The sequence below is a fragment of the Grampus griseus genome (genome assembly GCF_964374135.1).
Source record: "Grampus griseus genome assembly, chromosome: 10".
Lineage (NCBI taxonomy): Eukaryota > Metazoa > Chordata > Mammalia > Artiodactyla > Delphinidae > Grampus > Grampus griseus.
Genome location: NC_139004.1, coordinates 73821855 through 73836544, shown reverse-complemented (window position 1 = coordinate 73836544; position 14690 = coordinate 73821855). Strand labels below are relative to the sequence as shown.

General features: G+C 36.1%; 1 protein-coding gene across 1 annotated transcript in view; it reads left to right on the top strand.

Moving 5' to 3' along the window:
- The window catches only part of CFAP20DC (CFAP20 domain containing), a 266609-nt gene that overhangs the window by 150443 nt on the left and 101476 nt on the right, over window positions 1-14690 (top strand). Inside the window, exons 8-9 of the mRNA XM_082663225.1 lie at window positions 13125-13261; window positions 13934-14096. Coding sequence (XP_082519351.1) covers window positions 13125-13261; window positions 13934-14096 — 300 coding nt within the window. The remainder of the gene's footprint in view (window positions 1-13124; window positions 13262-13933; window positions 14097-14690) is intronic.

Below are 14690 nucleotides of genomic sequence, written 5' to 3'. Positions count from 1 at the left end.
AAGTTTGCACTACCCAGACAGCCACTGTAAATACCTCAGGTCACAGTTCAATCTTAATGGAAGATTCTCCACAGAATACAATGAGTAAGAGTGTTTTCAGTAACCAAACACTCTGTCTGTATCTAATAGGCTGTGATAGCTTTCCATAACAGAAATGACTGAAGAGCCTATCAGGTAACTCTTTACAGTTGTAAATGCTCTTTTTTTCTTCTGTCTCTCTAGCTTAATGTTTTAAGAATTGTGTCTTTAAATGAAACTACAAGTCCATATCCAGATATTTTAAAAGTCTTTCTTTTTAAAGTTCAAGGACACTTATAATGCCAGAGAGTAAAGAGAAATTTGAATAAATATTAAGTGCACCATTAACTCAATATTATAATTAAACAAACTTTTTCATTGGCTGTGTTTGATCCCACCTGATAGAAGAGGATATTAGTGTATATTTTGCAAATTCCGTAAATGGGCTTTCAGCATAAGGATAGTCAACTTGAGTCATATATACAGAAAATTAATAATCACCATCAAAAAGCATATTTCTTCTGTCCTGTGAATCTCAATTATACTTATATTCATTTATAACCGTAGGGTTTATGATTGTTCCTCTGAAGTAAATCTCATTGCACATGTATGGCAGCTAAGATTACATAAACATGGATCGAACTCTGTAGTTCTCTTTCTACAAATACTGTTTTTTGTTTGTTTGTTTGTTTGTTTTTGGCTGCTTTTGGTCTTCGTTGCCGCGTGTGGGCTTTCTCTAGTTGCGGCGAGCAGGGGCTACTCTTCGTTGCAGTGTGCGGGCTTCTCATTGCGGTGGCTTCTCTTGTTGTGGAGCACAGGCTCTAGGCACACGGGCTTCAGTAGTTGTGGCTCGTAGGCTCTAGAGCACAGGCTCAGTAGTTGTGGTGCACAGGCTTAGTTGCTCCCCGGCATGTGGGATCTTCCCAGACCAGGGCTCGAACCCTTGTCCCCTGCATTGGCAGGCAGATTCTTAACCACTGCACCACCAAGGAAGTCCCTCTACAAATACTTTTCAATTGCTAATTTTGACATTTGTAGGCTTTGAACCTTACTATAAGTGATTATAATAAAAATTACTGTTCTCTCTGTGAGAGATTTTATGTGAAAGGTGTAGCCAATGAATAATGCCCAAGGACAGACTTTTTAATCACGGAAAAGCCAGGAGGTATTTCTTCATTTGAAATATTTGTTTTTGTGTCTTTCTAAAATATGGACTCCCCGTGGTGAGATTTGAATTTGCATGAAAAGTGACTGTGTGTTCTTGAAACTGACTTAACAGTACTCATGTAAATTGTGATATTTTATTATAAATGCATGAATTAAGAGATCTCAGTGATGCTGCTACAGAGGGAAGTAGCTGCTTCCTGTGGATGCTTTCTGGCATGTTCACCCAAGCTAAAAAGGAAACCTTGAAACTTCTGTTTAAAGTGCATTTTTTTGAATGCTGTATAACTTGATCAAGAGCATTTAATGAAATTAATAAAACAGTTGTGTTTCCAAAAAGTCAATGTTACCACACATTTGCACTGTTCACTTTGTCAATTCCCAGTGCATGTCAGTTAATGACTTTTAGTCTGCAGAGGACTGTAGGCTCTGATGATCTTATTTCCATTAATGGGACCCCACTTTAACTGAACTAGTGAATCAGATCTGGTTATTGAAGTTGAGCATGCAGCTACTAATGACAAGTTGCAGTGGTCTACTAAGCACAAATCAAAACTAGTAATTTGCTTTATTGTTACTTTTGTTGTGGTCATCCATTTACAATGCTTGGAGTCAGTCTATTTATCTCTTGTAAAAATTAAAAAAAAAAAAGATACACACACACACACACAGACATGAAACCACCACAATCAGGAGAGCGAACATATTCATCATTCCCAAAGGTTTCCTCATAATCTTCATAATCCCTTCCTCCCAACCCCATCCTCACTGATCTGCTATCTCTCATTATAGATTAGTTTGCATTTTCTAGAATTTTGTAAATGAGATATAATATATATACCCTTTTTTCTGGCTTCTTTCACTCAGCATAATTATTTTAAAATTCATTTTGAGATAGGCACATGTGGTTTGTAGAAATAATTCGTTCCTTTTTATTGCAAAATAGTGCTCCATTGTGTGAAGGTGCCATATTTTGTTTACTCATTTACTTGTTGATGGATAAATAATACTGTTGTGAACAGTTGTGTAGAAGTCTTTGAATGGGCATAAGCTTTCATTTGTCTTGGGTAAATGCCTAAGAGGGGATGATTGGATCATATGGTAGCTTTTTAAGAAATGCCAAATTATTTTCCAAAATAGTAGTAACGTTTTATATTCAAACCAGTGGGTATTATTTCCAGTACCAATGAGTGGTATCTCATTGTGGTTTTTGATTTGCATTTCCTTGATAATTACTAATGATGAGCATCTTTATGTTCTTATTTGCCATCCCTGAATCTTCTTTGATGAAGCATCTGTTCAACTCTATTGTCCATTTTTAAACTGGATTCCTTATTTTCATATTACTGAGTTTTGAGAGTTCATTCTATATTCTGGATATAGGTCCTTTTTCAGATATATGAATTGCAAATATTTTTTTCCAGTCTATTGCTTACATTTTATTCTCATAACAGTATCTTTTGAAGAGAAGTTTTGAACTTGATCAAGTCCAGTTTATCAAATTTGCTTCTGTGGATTGTGCTTTTGGTGACATATTTAAGAAATTTTTGCCTAATCCAAGGTTATGAAGATTTTGTCTTATGCCTCCATGTAAAAAAAAAAATTACAGTTTTAGGTTTTACATTTAGGTCTATGATCCACTGAATTAATTTTTGTATATAGTATAAGATATAAATCCACATTTTTGGTTTTGGGGCCTTTTTTTTTTTTTAATTTGGATATCTAGTTGTTCTAGCCTTTGCTAAAAAGTGTCCTTTTCTCCACAGCATTTCCTTTGCACCTTTGTCAAAAATCAGTTGTCAATATACTTGTGGTTATATTTCTGGTCTCTTTATTCAGATTCTTTATTCTCTTTATTCTGTCTCATTTATCTATTTGCTTTTATGCCAGTATCATGATTTTTATTACTATATGTTTCTAAGTCTTGCATTCAGCTAGTGTGAGCCTTCCAGATTTGTCCTTCTTTTTCAAAAATTATTTTAGCTATTATGGACTCTGTGCATTTTAGTATGAATATTAGAATCAACATGTGAATTTCTGCCAAAAAGCCCTGTTGGGAATTTGATTGGGATTGTGCTGCATTTATAGGTCACAATTTGGGGAGAATTGACATCTGAACAATGTTGATTCTTCCAACTTCTTTTTTTTTAGGTTTTCTTTAATTTCTCTCAGCAATATTTTATAGTTTCAGGGTACAGTTCTTTTATAACTTTCTTCAGATTTATCCCTAAGTATTCTATATCTTTTGATACTACTGATAAGTGGTAAGTTTTAAAATTTCTATTTCCAATTGTTTGTTGCTAGTGTGTAAAATACATTGAAATTTTGTAAATTGATCTAGTATCCTGTAACTTTGCAAAACTTATTTATTACTACTAGTAGGTTTTTGTAGATTCCAGTAGACTTCCTACATAGATGATTATGCTGTGTGTGAACAAAGACAGTTTTACATTACCAATCTGAATGCCTCATTTCTTTTCCTTGCCTGATTGCACTGGCTAAGACCTCCAGTACAAAGTTTAATAGAAGTGGCAAGAAAGGATAGCCCTGTCTTATTCCTGATCTTAGTGGAAAGGTATTGTCTTTAATGATTAAGTATCATGTTAGCTATTGAGATTTTATAGATGTTCTTAATCATGGTGAGCAAGTCCCTTTCATCACTAGTTTGCTGACAGTTTTGATCAGGAATGGATGTTGGATTTTGTCAAATGCATCTTCTGTATTTATGAGATCATCATGTTTTTTTTTTTCTTTTTTAGTCTGTTAATACGGTGAATCACATTGATTGAGTTTTTAATGTGAAACCAACCTTGCATTTCTGGGGAAAACCCTGCTTGGTCCTGACGCAAATATCTTTTTAGTCTATTGTTTGATTCAATTTGTGTTCATAAGGGATTATTGGACTATAGTTCTCTTTTTTTATAATGACTTTGTCTGCTTTTGGTATCAGGGTGAAGCTGGCCTCATAGAATGAATTGGGAAATATTTCCTCCCCCCTTTCCCCCACTCCTTAAAACTTTTCGGAAGAATTTGTGTTAAATTGGTATTGTGTCTTTCTTAAATGTTTTGTGGAATTTATCAGCGTGAGAAAGTTTTTATAACCTGTAAATTCAATTTCTTTAATAGATAAAGAGTTTTTCAGGTTAACTATTTCTTTTTGAGTAAGCTTTGGTAATTTGTGTCCTACAGGGTATTTGTCCAGTGCGTCTAAGTAGTTGGATGTATTGGCATAAAGTTGTTCATAATGTTGCCTTATTATCTGGAGAATCTATAGTGATACCACTACTATTCCTGATATTAAAAATATGTATCTTTGCTCTGTTTTCCCTGGTCAGTCTAACTAGAGGTTTATCATTCTTACTGATCTTCCCAAAGAACAAGCTTTTGGTTTCATTGATTCTTTCTACTGTTTTTCTATATTGTTTCATTTATTTTCACATTGATCTTTATTATTCCTTTCTTCAGTTGTTTTGGGTTTCATTTGCTCTCTTCTTTCTATCCTTAAGGTGGGAATCAAGGTCAATGATTTCAAACTTTTCTTTTTCTAATATAGCCATTTAGTGCTAGAAATCTCCCCATAAGTGCTGCTTTAGCAACATCCCACAAATTTTGGTATTGTATTTTTATTTCATTCTGTTCTAAATACCTTCTAATTTCATTTTTTCTTTGATTCATGCGTTACTTAGGAGTTAAGTATGTTACTTAGTTCCCAAACATTTGAGATCTTTCTGTTATTGATTTATAATTTAATTCCAGTGTGACTTGAGAAAATAATTTGTATGAAGTGATGTGTTTTAAATTTGTTGAGACTTGTCCTGAATAGAGTCTATCTCATTAAATGTGCCATATGCTCTTGGTAAGAATGTAAATTTTGCTGTTGTTAGGAGTATTCAATAAATGTCATTTGGATTAAGTTACTTAAAAAGAAAAAACTAGTAATTTGCTTAAAAATTAGGAGGTAGTTTTCCCAAGTGCCCTCCTTTCCACAGCAGCAGTCTTACTGGATTTTTACTTCTTTTTAAATAAGGAGAGACTGACATCCATATCTCCTAACTCAATCGCAAACAGATAAAGGATCTAGCAAAACCATGAAATAGTAATCTAACCATAGTTGGCATTGGTGAGATCTTTATTAGAATTTCTTCTTTGGGTTGTACATTATGAAAGCAAATTTCAAATCAAGCAACAAAATCTACTGTGAAGTAGAACCTTAAAAAAAAAGAGAGAGAGATTCTGACTTCAGGAAAAAACAAGACATTCTAATTTCTTCTTTCTAAACTCAGATTTTTGGTAATCCTTGTCTTAAGATTGTTGGTTAAAGAAATGCCACAATTAAAAAATGGGCAGAAGACCTGAATAGACATTTTTCTTAAAAAAAAAAAAAGTTTGTAATTAAAGTACTTTGCATAGGATGTGCACTCTCAAATTAGCCGCAGTTTCCCCCACGTTCTACATGTGCCTGCTTGTCACTTATATGTTACCTGCCCGGCATTCAAGCCACTTCATTTTGTCCCTCCCCTGCTTCCACCACCAGTTTCTTCCCTCTGGAAAAGATTATTACAGCATTATATCCCATTCTTGATTCCTCAGGAACCCCATTAGTCTTCATCAAATACATTAATTATCATATTCATAAAGTTCTCGTACTTATCCAAATAATCACTATTAGACCCACTTTTCACATAGCAAAACAAAAGTTTTTAATTAGATAGCTTTACAAAACTGCACAGAGAATAAATAGTGGACAAGGAAGGAATCCCCTGCAATGCCCTCCTGGCCGACCAAAGGCAGTATCATGTGTGGTGAAAAGAGGACAGGCACAAAGAGGGCTTGGGCATTTGGGTTCTGAGACCCTGCTCTGAGTGGACAGATCTCTAAACATCATGAGCCTCAGCTTCTTCATCTGTAGAGGTGGAATAATATCACACAGAGTGACTGGAAATTTCATAAAGATCATGTACACATCATCATATCCGTCATCCTTTAGACCTCAGATTGAATGTCATTTCCCTCACCCTAGAGACTAGATACCAGACCCCTGTTAAACACACTTTGAGCCTTCCCTTCATAGCTCTTACCACAGTTGTAATCATGTAGTTATTTATGACTTACTTGCTGTAATATCTGTCTTTCCCGTGAGACCCAGAGTGCCTTGGAGAAGGTGATGTGTCCACCTTGTTGCCTATCTTATTCCGTACTTAGAGCAGTGGCTGCCCAGACTAGGTGCCCAATCACTAATGAAAGAATGTGTGAACGAAGGGATAAATGATTGTGAATGGACTTCATAAACTGTTAAATGCTATTCAAGATGGAAGGTATTAATAGCATATTTACTCCCTACTAAGCACAATATTTAGCATGTTACATGCATTGTTTCATATAATCTAACAAAAATGCCTTGACTTAAGTACTATTATTATCTCAGTCTTATGGTTGAAGAAAGTGAAGCTTAGAAAGTTTAAATAACTTGTCTAAAATAATATTGCTCTACTAGATCAGTCTTTTTTGTGTTTTTGACATTCCTTGTATCAATGCACATATAACAAAATAAAAATTAATCCAATTCAAAATCTGGATTCTGGTAGCAGGTTTAATTCTGATTCGATCATTAGATAATAGATGTAAGTCTTGAGCATGACCCCTGAATGATTAGAGTTGAAAATTCAGCAGGTTTTTCTGGTTAAACTTTGAAAACCTTGCAAACTTAAATGACTATAATAGATAGAACATTGTACCTTGAGACAAAAATGAATGTTTATTATTCTAAACGATAATTAGAGAGTAGACCCTCAGGTTTTATAATCTAACTACAAATTAATGGTAACATCTCTGACCTACACCCAGTTCATTTTCCACAAACTCAAGAAAATGAAACGCCTAGAGCATGACTTTAATCTAATCTTGATTTTTAACCTTATATATATTGATATCAGGTCTTAAAAGAACTTCTTTTAGAATTCAAAAGGCATGCATTTCTGCTTGTAGTTTTCTTTCATTAAGATTTTTCTCATTATAGAAACTTCGTCCCTTTTATGTTTTATTTTAGAAACCAAAGGTCTAAGTTACTTTTCCCTGTAGGTTTTAATTAGGACCCTGTTATCGTGGATACATAGCATGATACATGTTTACAGATAATTATGACAATATGATTATAAACAGAGAATTACTCAAGTGAAACGGACTTTAAGAATGTGTATGTGTTAATTGTGCTAATAAGTTTAAAAAGCCCTGCTAATTAAAGAGATACTAAATAGTGGATTATTGTACACTTTACTTTGTGAAAAAAAGGTATACTAAAATTTGTAAAATTTAAAAAATAGATTTCAGTTTAAACACACAGTGGTAGATTGCTCTTTAAAGAAATCCTATAGTAGATCCTCTTATAAAATACAGAATAACATCTTATTTTCTGTGATTCAAGGAATTACATCATATCAGGTTTAGTTGTAGCTTTAATAGCCATTGACTATCCAAGAGATAAATCAATGATTCTTGACTGCTAAGCAAGAAATTCCTCTAACAAGTTCAAGGTATTTAGGAATTTTCACTTTTTAAATAGCTATGAACTATTTAATATGTTCATTTTGTTGAAATTATAGCTGGAACTGTGTCAGTATGATTTTTTTAAATAGTCCCCCAAAAGTTTTCCTTTTAATCTTTGATACTGTCCACAATTTTGGTGAGATTTATCCATTGTCTACCATATGCTATGCTGGGCTCAGCAGATGAGTATACATGCAGTGCCAAAAAAATGGTCTTTCTACTCAAAGAAACTTAAATTGTTTGGGGGCAACCTGTATATAGATGAAGAATATGAAAAAACATAAAGGAAACTGACATAGTACAATGTTTGAACAGAAAGATATGCCCATAAGCCAAATGATTCCTGTGACTGGAAGTTTAAACAAAAAAAAACAAGAAGAAGAAAAAGGCTTCTAATCTGGTACTGAAAATTCCCATGTAGGCCTATGCCATGTCCCATACATACCTTTAGGACTCTCAGTGGCTATTTCTTTCTGGGAAAATCCACCTTTGAGAACAAAATCAGTAATCTAGGATTTGTTTTATTTGGTCACAGAAGGTACAAATGATGGGTCTGTAAGATTTTTCCAGTTGTCCTGGAATTTGAGTGTCATTTCTTTCTATTGCTGATCCTGAGAGACTAACAAAGTTTTGTTGACTCCAAATGGATATTTATAAATGACTGAAGCAGATGCACACATAGCCAAGTCTATTTACTAGCATTAGGAAATCTCACGTGTAAGCTGAGTAGGCATCTGACTGTGGTGCCATAGCACTCCTGCTGTTGAAAGCCACACAGTTCATGCAAATATCAATGTCTTGGTCATTGTTGACCCTTCTCTCTCATCTCCCACATCCTGGCAGTTGTCCAGTCCAGTCTGCCTCCTCAGTTCACACATAAATGTCTCAGGTGGATTTTTCTTAAAAATAAGTTTTAATAGTAGTTAGAAATATTTAGTCATTTAATCCAGCTTCCCTTCTGACCCATTATACTTTATGATTCATTCAGTTTGCTCAGCAAGGATCTATTGCTCTGTGTCAAGCACTAGGCTAGCAATTCAGGGGTGACAAAGTAGACCACTGAGTTTATATCTACTGAGGTATACATTATTAGAGAATCCCATAAACATATATGAAAGGGTAATTCTGACAGTTTCTGTGAGGGAAAGCTTATGGGACTACCTAAACTGGGTACTGTAATCAGAGAGGTCTGGGAAGACTAGTCTGAGGAAGTGATACATGAGCTGAAACATAAAGGCCAAGAGGGGAAGGAAGAGCCTACACGGGGAACAGCATGTACAAATGCTCTGATAGACAGGAAGAACTGAGGAGGCCAGAGCAGAAAATAGAGGGTATTAAGGTTGAATTGAAGCCAGAACATGCAAGTTTTTGCAGGTAATGTTAAGGGCTTTCTTCTTAATCTTAAGAGCAGCAGGGAAGCCATTGAAAAGTTTTAAGTGAGGAAAAGGAATGATTCAATCAGACGTATGTTTACATAAGACTGTTCTGGCTTCATTTTGGAGAGAGCATGGGACAGGGAGCCAGAGTGGAACATGGTGGGTCACTTGAGAGGCTTTGTGATCATCCAGAAGAGGAATGATGTTGCTTAAATTATGGTGCTGGTGGAGGAGGTGGAGACAAGTGGATCTGGATTGGATATGGAGAGGATGGAGGGAGGTGTCAAGGATGACATCTAGAGTCTGACTTTTCAACCGGAATGGTTTATGGTGTCATTCATTAGACCAGGTTTTCAGTTGGTGTCTTCGAGACATTGAGGAGGAGCTGGTCAAGAAGGCCGCTGTATACGAGAGGCTCTCAGAAGAGAGGACTAGGCTAGAAATAGAAATTAGAGAGTCATCTAATATGTGAATCTGACTTATAATATCCAGAATAGCTTTCCAGACTTCTGGTTGAACATCTTCAAAATGACAGAAAATTCACCATCACAACAACCAGACATGCTTTAATTAAAGAAAGATGTTCCTTATGTTAAGACTAAAAGCTTTCTTTTAATTAATTTTTATTGGCATATAGTTGCTTTACAATGCTGTGTTAGTTTCTGCTGTACAGCAAAGTGAATCAGCTATACATATATATATATCCCCTCTTTTTTGGATTTCCTTCCCATTTAGGTCACCACAGAGCACTGAGTAGAGTTCCCTGTACTGTACATAGGTTCTCACTAGTTATCTGTTTTATACATAGTAATGTATATATGTCAATCCCAATCTACCAGTTCATCCCACACCCCTCCTTCCCCTCTTGGTATCCATACGTTCGTTCTCTACTTCTGTGTCTCTCTTTCTGCTTTGCAGATAAGTTCATCTGTACCATTTTTCTAGATTCTACATATAAGCGATATATAATATTTGTTTTTCTCTTTCTGACTTACTTCACTCTGTATAACAATCTCTAGGTCTATCCACGTCTTCGCAAATGGCACAATTTCATTCCTTTTTATGGCTGAGTAATGTTCCACTGTATGTACCACGTCTTCTTTATCCATTCCTCTGTTGATGGACATTTAGGTTGCTTCCATGTCGTGGCAATTGTAAATAGTGCTGCAGTTAACATTGGGGTTCATGTATCTTTTTGAATTATGGTTTTCTTCGGGCATATGCCCAGGAGTGGGATTGCTAGGTCATATGGTAGTTCTATTTTTAGTTTTTTTAAGGAACCTCCATACTGTTCTCCATAGTGGCTGTAACAATTTACATTCCCACCAACAGTGCAGGAGGGTTCCCTTTTCTCAACGCCCTCTCCAGCATTTTTTGGATTTTTTGGATGATGACCATTCTGACTGGTATGAGGTGATACCTCATTGTAGTTTTGATTTGCATTTCACTAATAATTAGTGATGTTGAGCAGCTTTTCATGTGCTTCTTGGCAATCTGTATGTCTTCTTTGGAGAAATGTCATTTACATCTTCTGCCCATTTTTGGATTGGGTTGTTTGTTTTTTTGATATTGAGCTGCAGGAGCTGTTTGTATATTTTGGAGATTAATCCTTTGTCCGTTGCTTTGCTTGCAAATATTTTCTTTCATTCTGAGGGTTGTCTTTTCATCTGTTTATGGTTTCCTTTGCTGTGCCAAAGCTTTTAAGTTTAATTAGGTCCCATTTGTTTATTTTTGTTTTTATTTTCATTACTCTAGTAGGTGGGTCAAAAAAGATCTTGCTACAGTTTATATCAAAGTATGTTCTGTTTTCCTCTAAGAGTTTTATAGCATCCTGCCTTACATTTAGGTCTTTAATCCATTTTGAGTTTATTTTTGTATGGTGTTAGGGAATGTTCTAATTTCATTCTTTTATGTAGCTGTCCAGTTTTCCCAGCACCACTTACTGAAGAGACTGTCTTTTCTCCATTGTATAATCTTGCCTCCTTTGTCATAGGTTAGGTGGCCATAGGTGGGTTTATCTCTGGGCTTTCTATCCTGTTCCATTGATCTATATTTCTGTTTTTGTGCCAGTACCATACTGTCTTTGTGCCAGTGCCATACATACTTGTAGCTTTGTATAGCCTGAAGTCAGGGAGCCTGATTCCTCCAGCTCAGTTTTTCTTTCTCAAGATTGGTTTGGCTCTTTGGGGTATTTTGTGATTTTTCACAGAATTAGAATAAAAGCTTTCTGAAGTAAATTCTCCTCATTAGTTCTGATTCTGCCATTTGGACAGATAAAATCACTACATAATAGGACTTCAGGAATTTGAAGAAAACTGGAATGGTATTTCTCCCCACCACTTTGCCAGCCACCTTAGATCCTCTGTCCAGCAAAAATTCTTTTAGATCAACTCAGCAGTGTAGCCCTTGCCCATGTCTTCAGCTTCATCTATTACAAACACAGAAACAGACCCCCCAGAACACCTATATACCCACTCAGGTTACTTCCACTCAGATCTAAATGTTGGGGGCTTCCTAAGCATGATATGTTTTCACAAACTTTTGTGCCTTTTCTCATGACTGTTACATAGGAATGGTTTTTAATTCCACCACTTATAAAATTACAGCTCTCTAGCAGAAGCTAATGAGACCAACTAGCTAACCATAGGAATTTTTTTCAGGAGAATAGATCAGACAAGAAGTTGCCAGTAGCTCATAAATGTCCAGAACTGTAGGACAAATTTGGACTTACTCAGGGCCAACATTGTAATATTCAAGTTGGTCCTGTCTTGCAAGCAGGACATGGCAGAAGGTTTTCTAGGCTGTGGGCCGTGTTCTGAGTTAAGAGCCGTCACTCTCACCTGCTGTTTTAGTCAGAGAAGGCTGCCTGCACTCACACAGAACTCCACAGTCCTAGTCCAGTCAGAGTTCCTTGGGCATCCCTCCATATGGTCTTTCAGAGACTCGGGCTTCTTTCATCTAGTGGCTCCCAGAGGGGTCCTCCACTGGATCTTCTGCATCTTGTCAAGAGATGAGGGAAGAGAGAGCATGGGGCTTATGCAGGAAGTTTTAGGAGCAGGACATGGTTTACATGTCACACATTCCACTTCTCACATTCCATTAACCAGAACTCAGTTACATGACCCATATAACTGCAAGGAAGGCTCAGAAATGTAATTTAGCTGTGTGCCCAGAAGGAAAAGGCAGCAGGGTTTGGTGAGCACAGCTTCCTTATCCTTGAGGTGATACCAGTTTGGTCTCTTTTTCCCCAAAACCTTCAGTGATTCCCTGTTGCCTACCGAATTTAGAACAGGCTCTTAGTGACCCGAGCTAAACGGGTGATTTCATTATTCCCCAAGCATACCCTACCCTTTCACTCTTCCATGCCTTTATTCAGGCACTTTCTTCTGCCTTGGGCACCCTACATCTCTTATTCTTGAAATCTTATCAGTCATTCAAGGTCCATTCAAGAAGTCACTCTTCATTCCCACTGGTCTGCCTTATGTTGTAGTTACCTGTTTACTTGTACTATCACCTCCCTCCAGACTCCCTGAGGGCAAGCAATGTGTCTTATCCATTTTGCATCACTGACAACGTCTAGGAAATGCCTGGGAGTGCTCAATGAAATATTTGTTCAATGGAGTTAGTTTTATTTAAATTATTTCCTTAAAGAGAAAATGCTGTGTATTTTTCAGTAGCTTTCCTTTCTTTTCTTTTTTCCTATGAGGAAAAACGTTTGTGGTAGTGGTTCTCAGATGATACTGAGCAAAAGAACCACTTGGGAGTTAATCTTAACCACTTGTTAAGATTATAGATTTCTGTTGCCCCCCCACACACACAAGATTCTAATTCTATAGATCTGATAGATCTGATGTTGGACCCCAGGATCTGCATTTTTATAAGTGCCCTGGGAGAGTGGGAGGGTTAAAGCGGGGAAGGATTCACATCATATGACCCCTAGATTGTACTTTCAGAAATATTGCAACATGGTGTGTGTCATTACGCCCATTAATGGACTACTATTCCCTTCCTTTATCAAAACAGATCAGTTCATTAACAGAGGAACAGGTAGCATGCGGAGCGGTAAAAATCAAGATGTTTGTCATATTGCCTTTGGATCCAAAGTTCTTGGACCACCTCCACTTTCTGGCAGAAGAAATAACATGAGGATATTCAGTGAGGTAGGTGCGGGGTTTGAACAGCTTATGTAAGCATGGATGGCATGGGAAGGGAAGGGTTTTTTTCCCAATGCAGAGGGAAAAAAAAGAGGGAGAGAGACTACATGCCAAAAGCAGGGGGCTTGAATAAATTTGGAACAGAAATTCTGGATTTTAAAAGACCTCAAAACTGTTTTCTTTTCGTCATGTCAATGCAATTAACATTTTTGAGCATTCTTTTCATTAAATATGTGCACAAAACTTAAAGGCACATATATGTGAGCACATTTTGTGGTCTCCTTCAAAAAGGAGTTGGATCATCACCAGACACCTTATAATGAACAGATTCTCAAATGTTATATTTTTATTTTTAATTTCCTCTGTATTTCTGACATACAGAGTGATTTTCATTTCAACTCCTACCTACTAAAGATGGAGTGTAGCAAATGAGCACATTTTAATTTGTGTCTATGAGATTTGGTTGTCTTCTGTTTTACCTTACATTATATTTATCTCCTATTTCTTTCTAATTTTCTACCATAATTTCCCTCTCCACCAACTTTTTAATCTTCTCATTTCCTCTAGTTCATTTTTACCTCACTATTTGTCCAGCTATTATTTCTTCTATATAGACTCTACAAGAAATAAATGCAATTCCTATATTTTAAAATATAGATTAATTCCTTTTCCTTATAGACAGTAAGATCTGTTGGGTCCAAAAATAACCAATCGTGCCAGCAGTCTACAGTAGAGAAGTGTGTTAACAGGGCAGAAATGTCAACCTTGCTGTTATCTGAGTCTGAGGCACAAGGAGATAAAGAAAATATTGGCCACATAAAGCAGACTGTACCTATTCATGGTAAGAATCATGCATAAAGATTGATAGCTAGTGAAAACAGTGAGAAATATTAAGATAAATCCATAGTTATATTCTTGACTAGATTTTAAGTCCAGAGAATTATCATTTAAAAATGAAAATGGTGGTAGATATTGAAATATGTTTGGAATTCTTATACCATATATTATCTTCTGGAACCTGTCATTCTGTTTATTCTGTTTTTTTACCTTGCTGTAGAACCCTGTATTTTTACTTTCTGATAACAGTGAGAAAATAGTGTAGTATCGTATTATTGCTATGTCTTGGAAACCCCATGTACATTTTAAGTGTTCTTAGTTTTACCTTTTAATTAATCTCTTCCATTTGTAAAGTGCTCTTTATTTTCTCTCATTGGTACAAAAACAACCCTGTTGGTGAAGAAAACTTTTATCCCGTTTTATAGATTGAGAATTCAGGGCTAAGAGAGTAAGTGATTTGCAATTTGTAATCACTGGAAAGAATTGAGACCAGAACCCAAGGCTTACCACTCCCTGTCAGTTTGTCCACTTTAACTGGTCTGACTTTTGTGAACATTGAAAAGGGGAGGCATTTGTGTTCATTTTATTTGATTTAGAA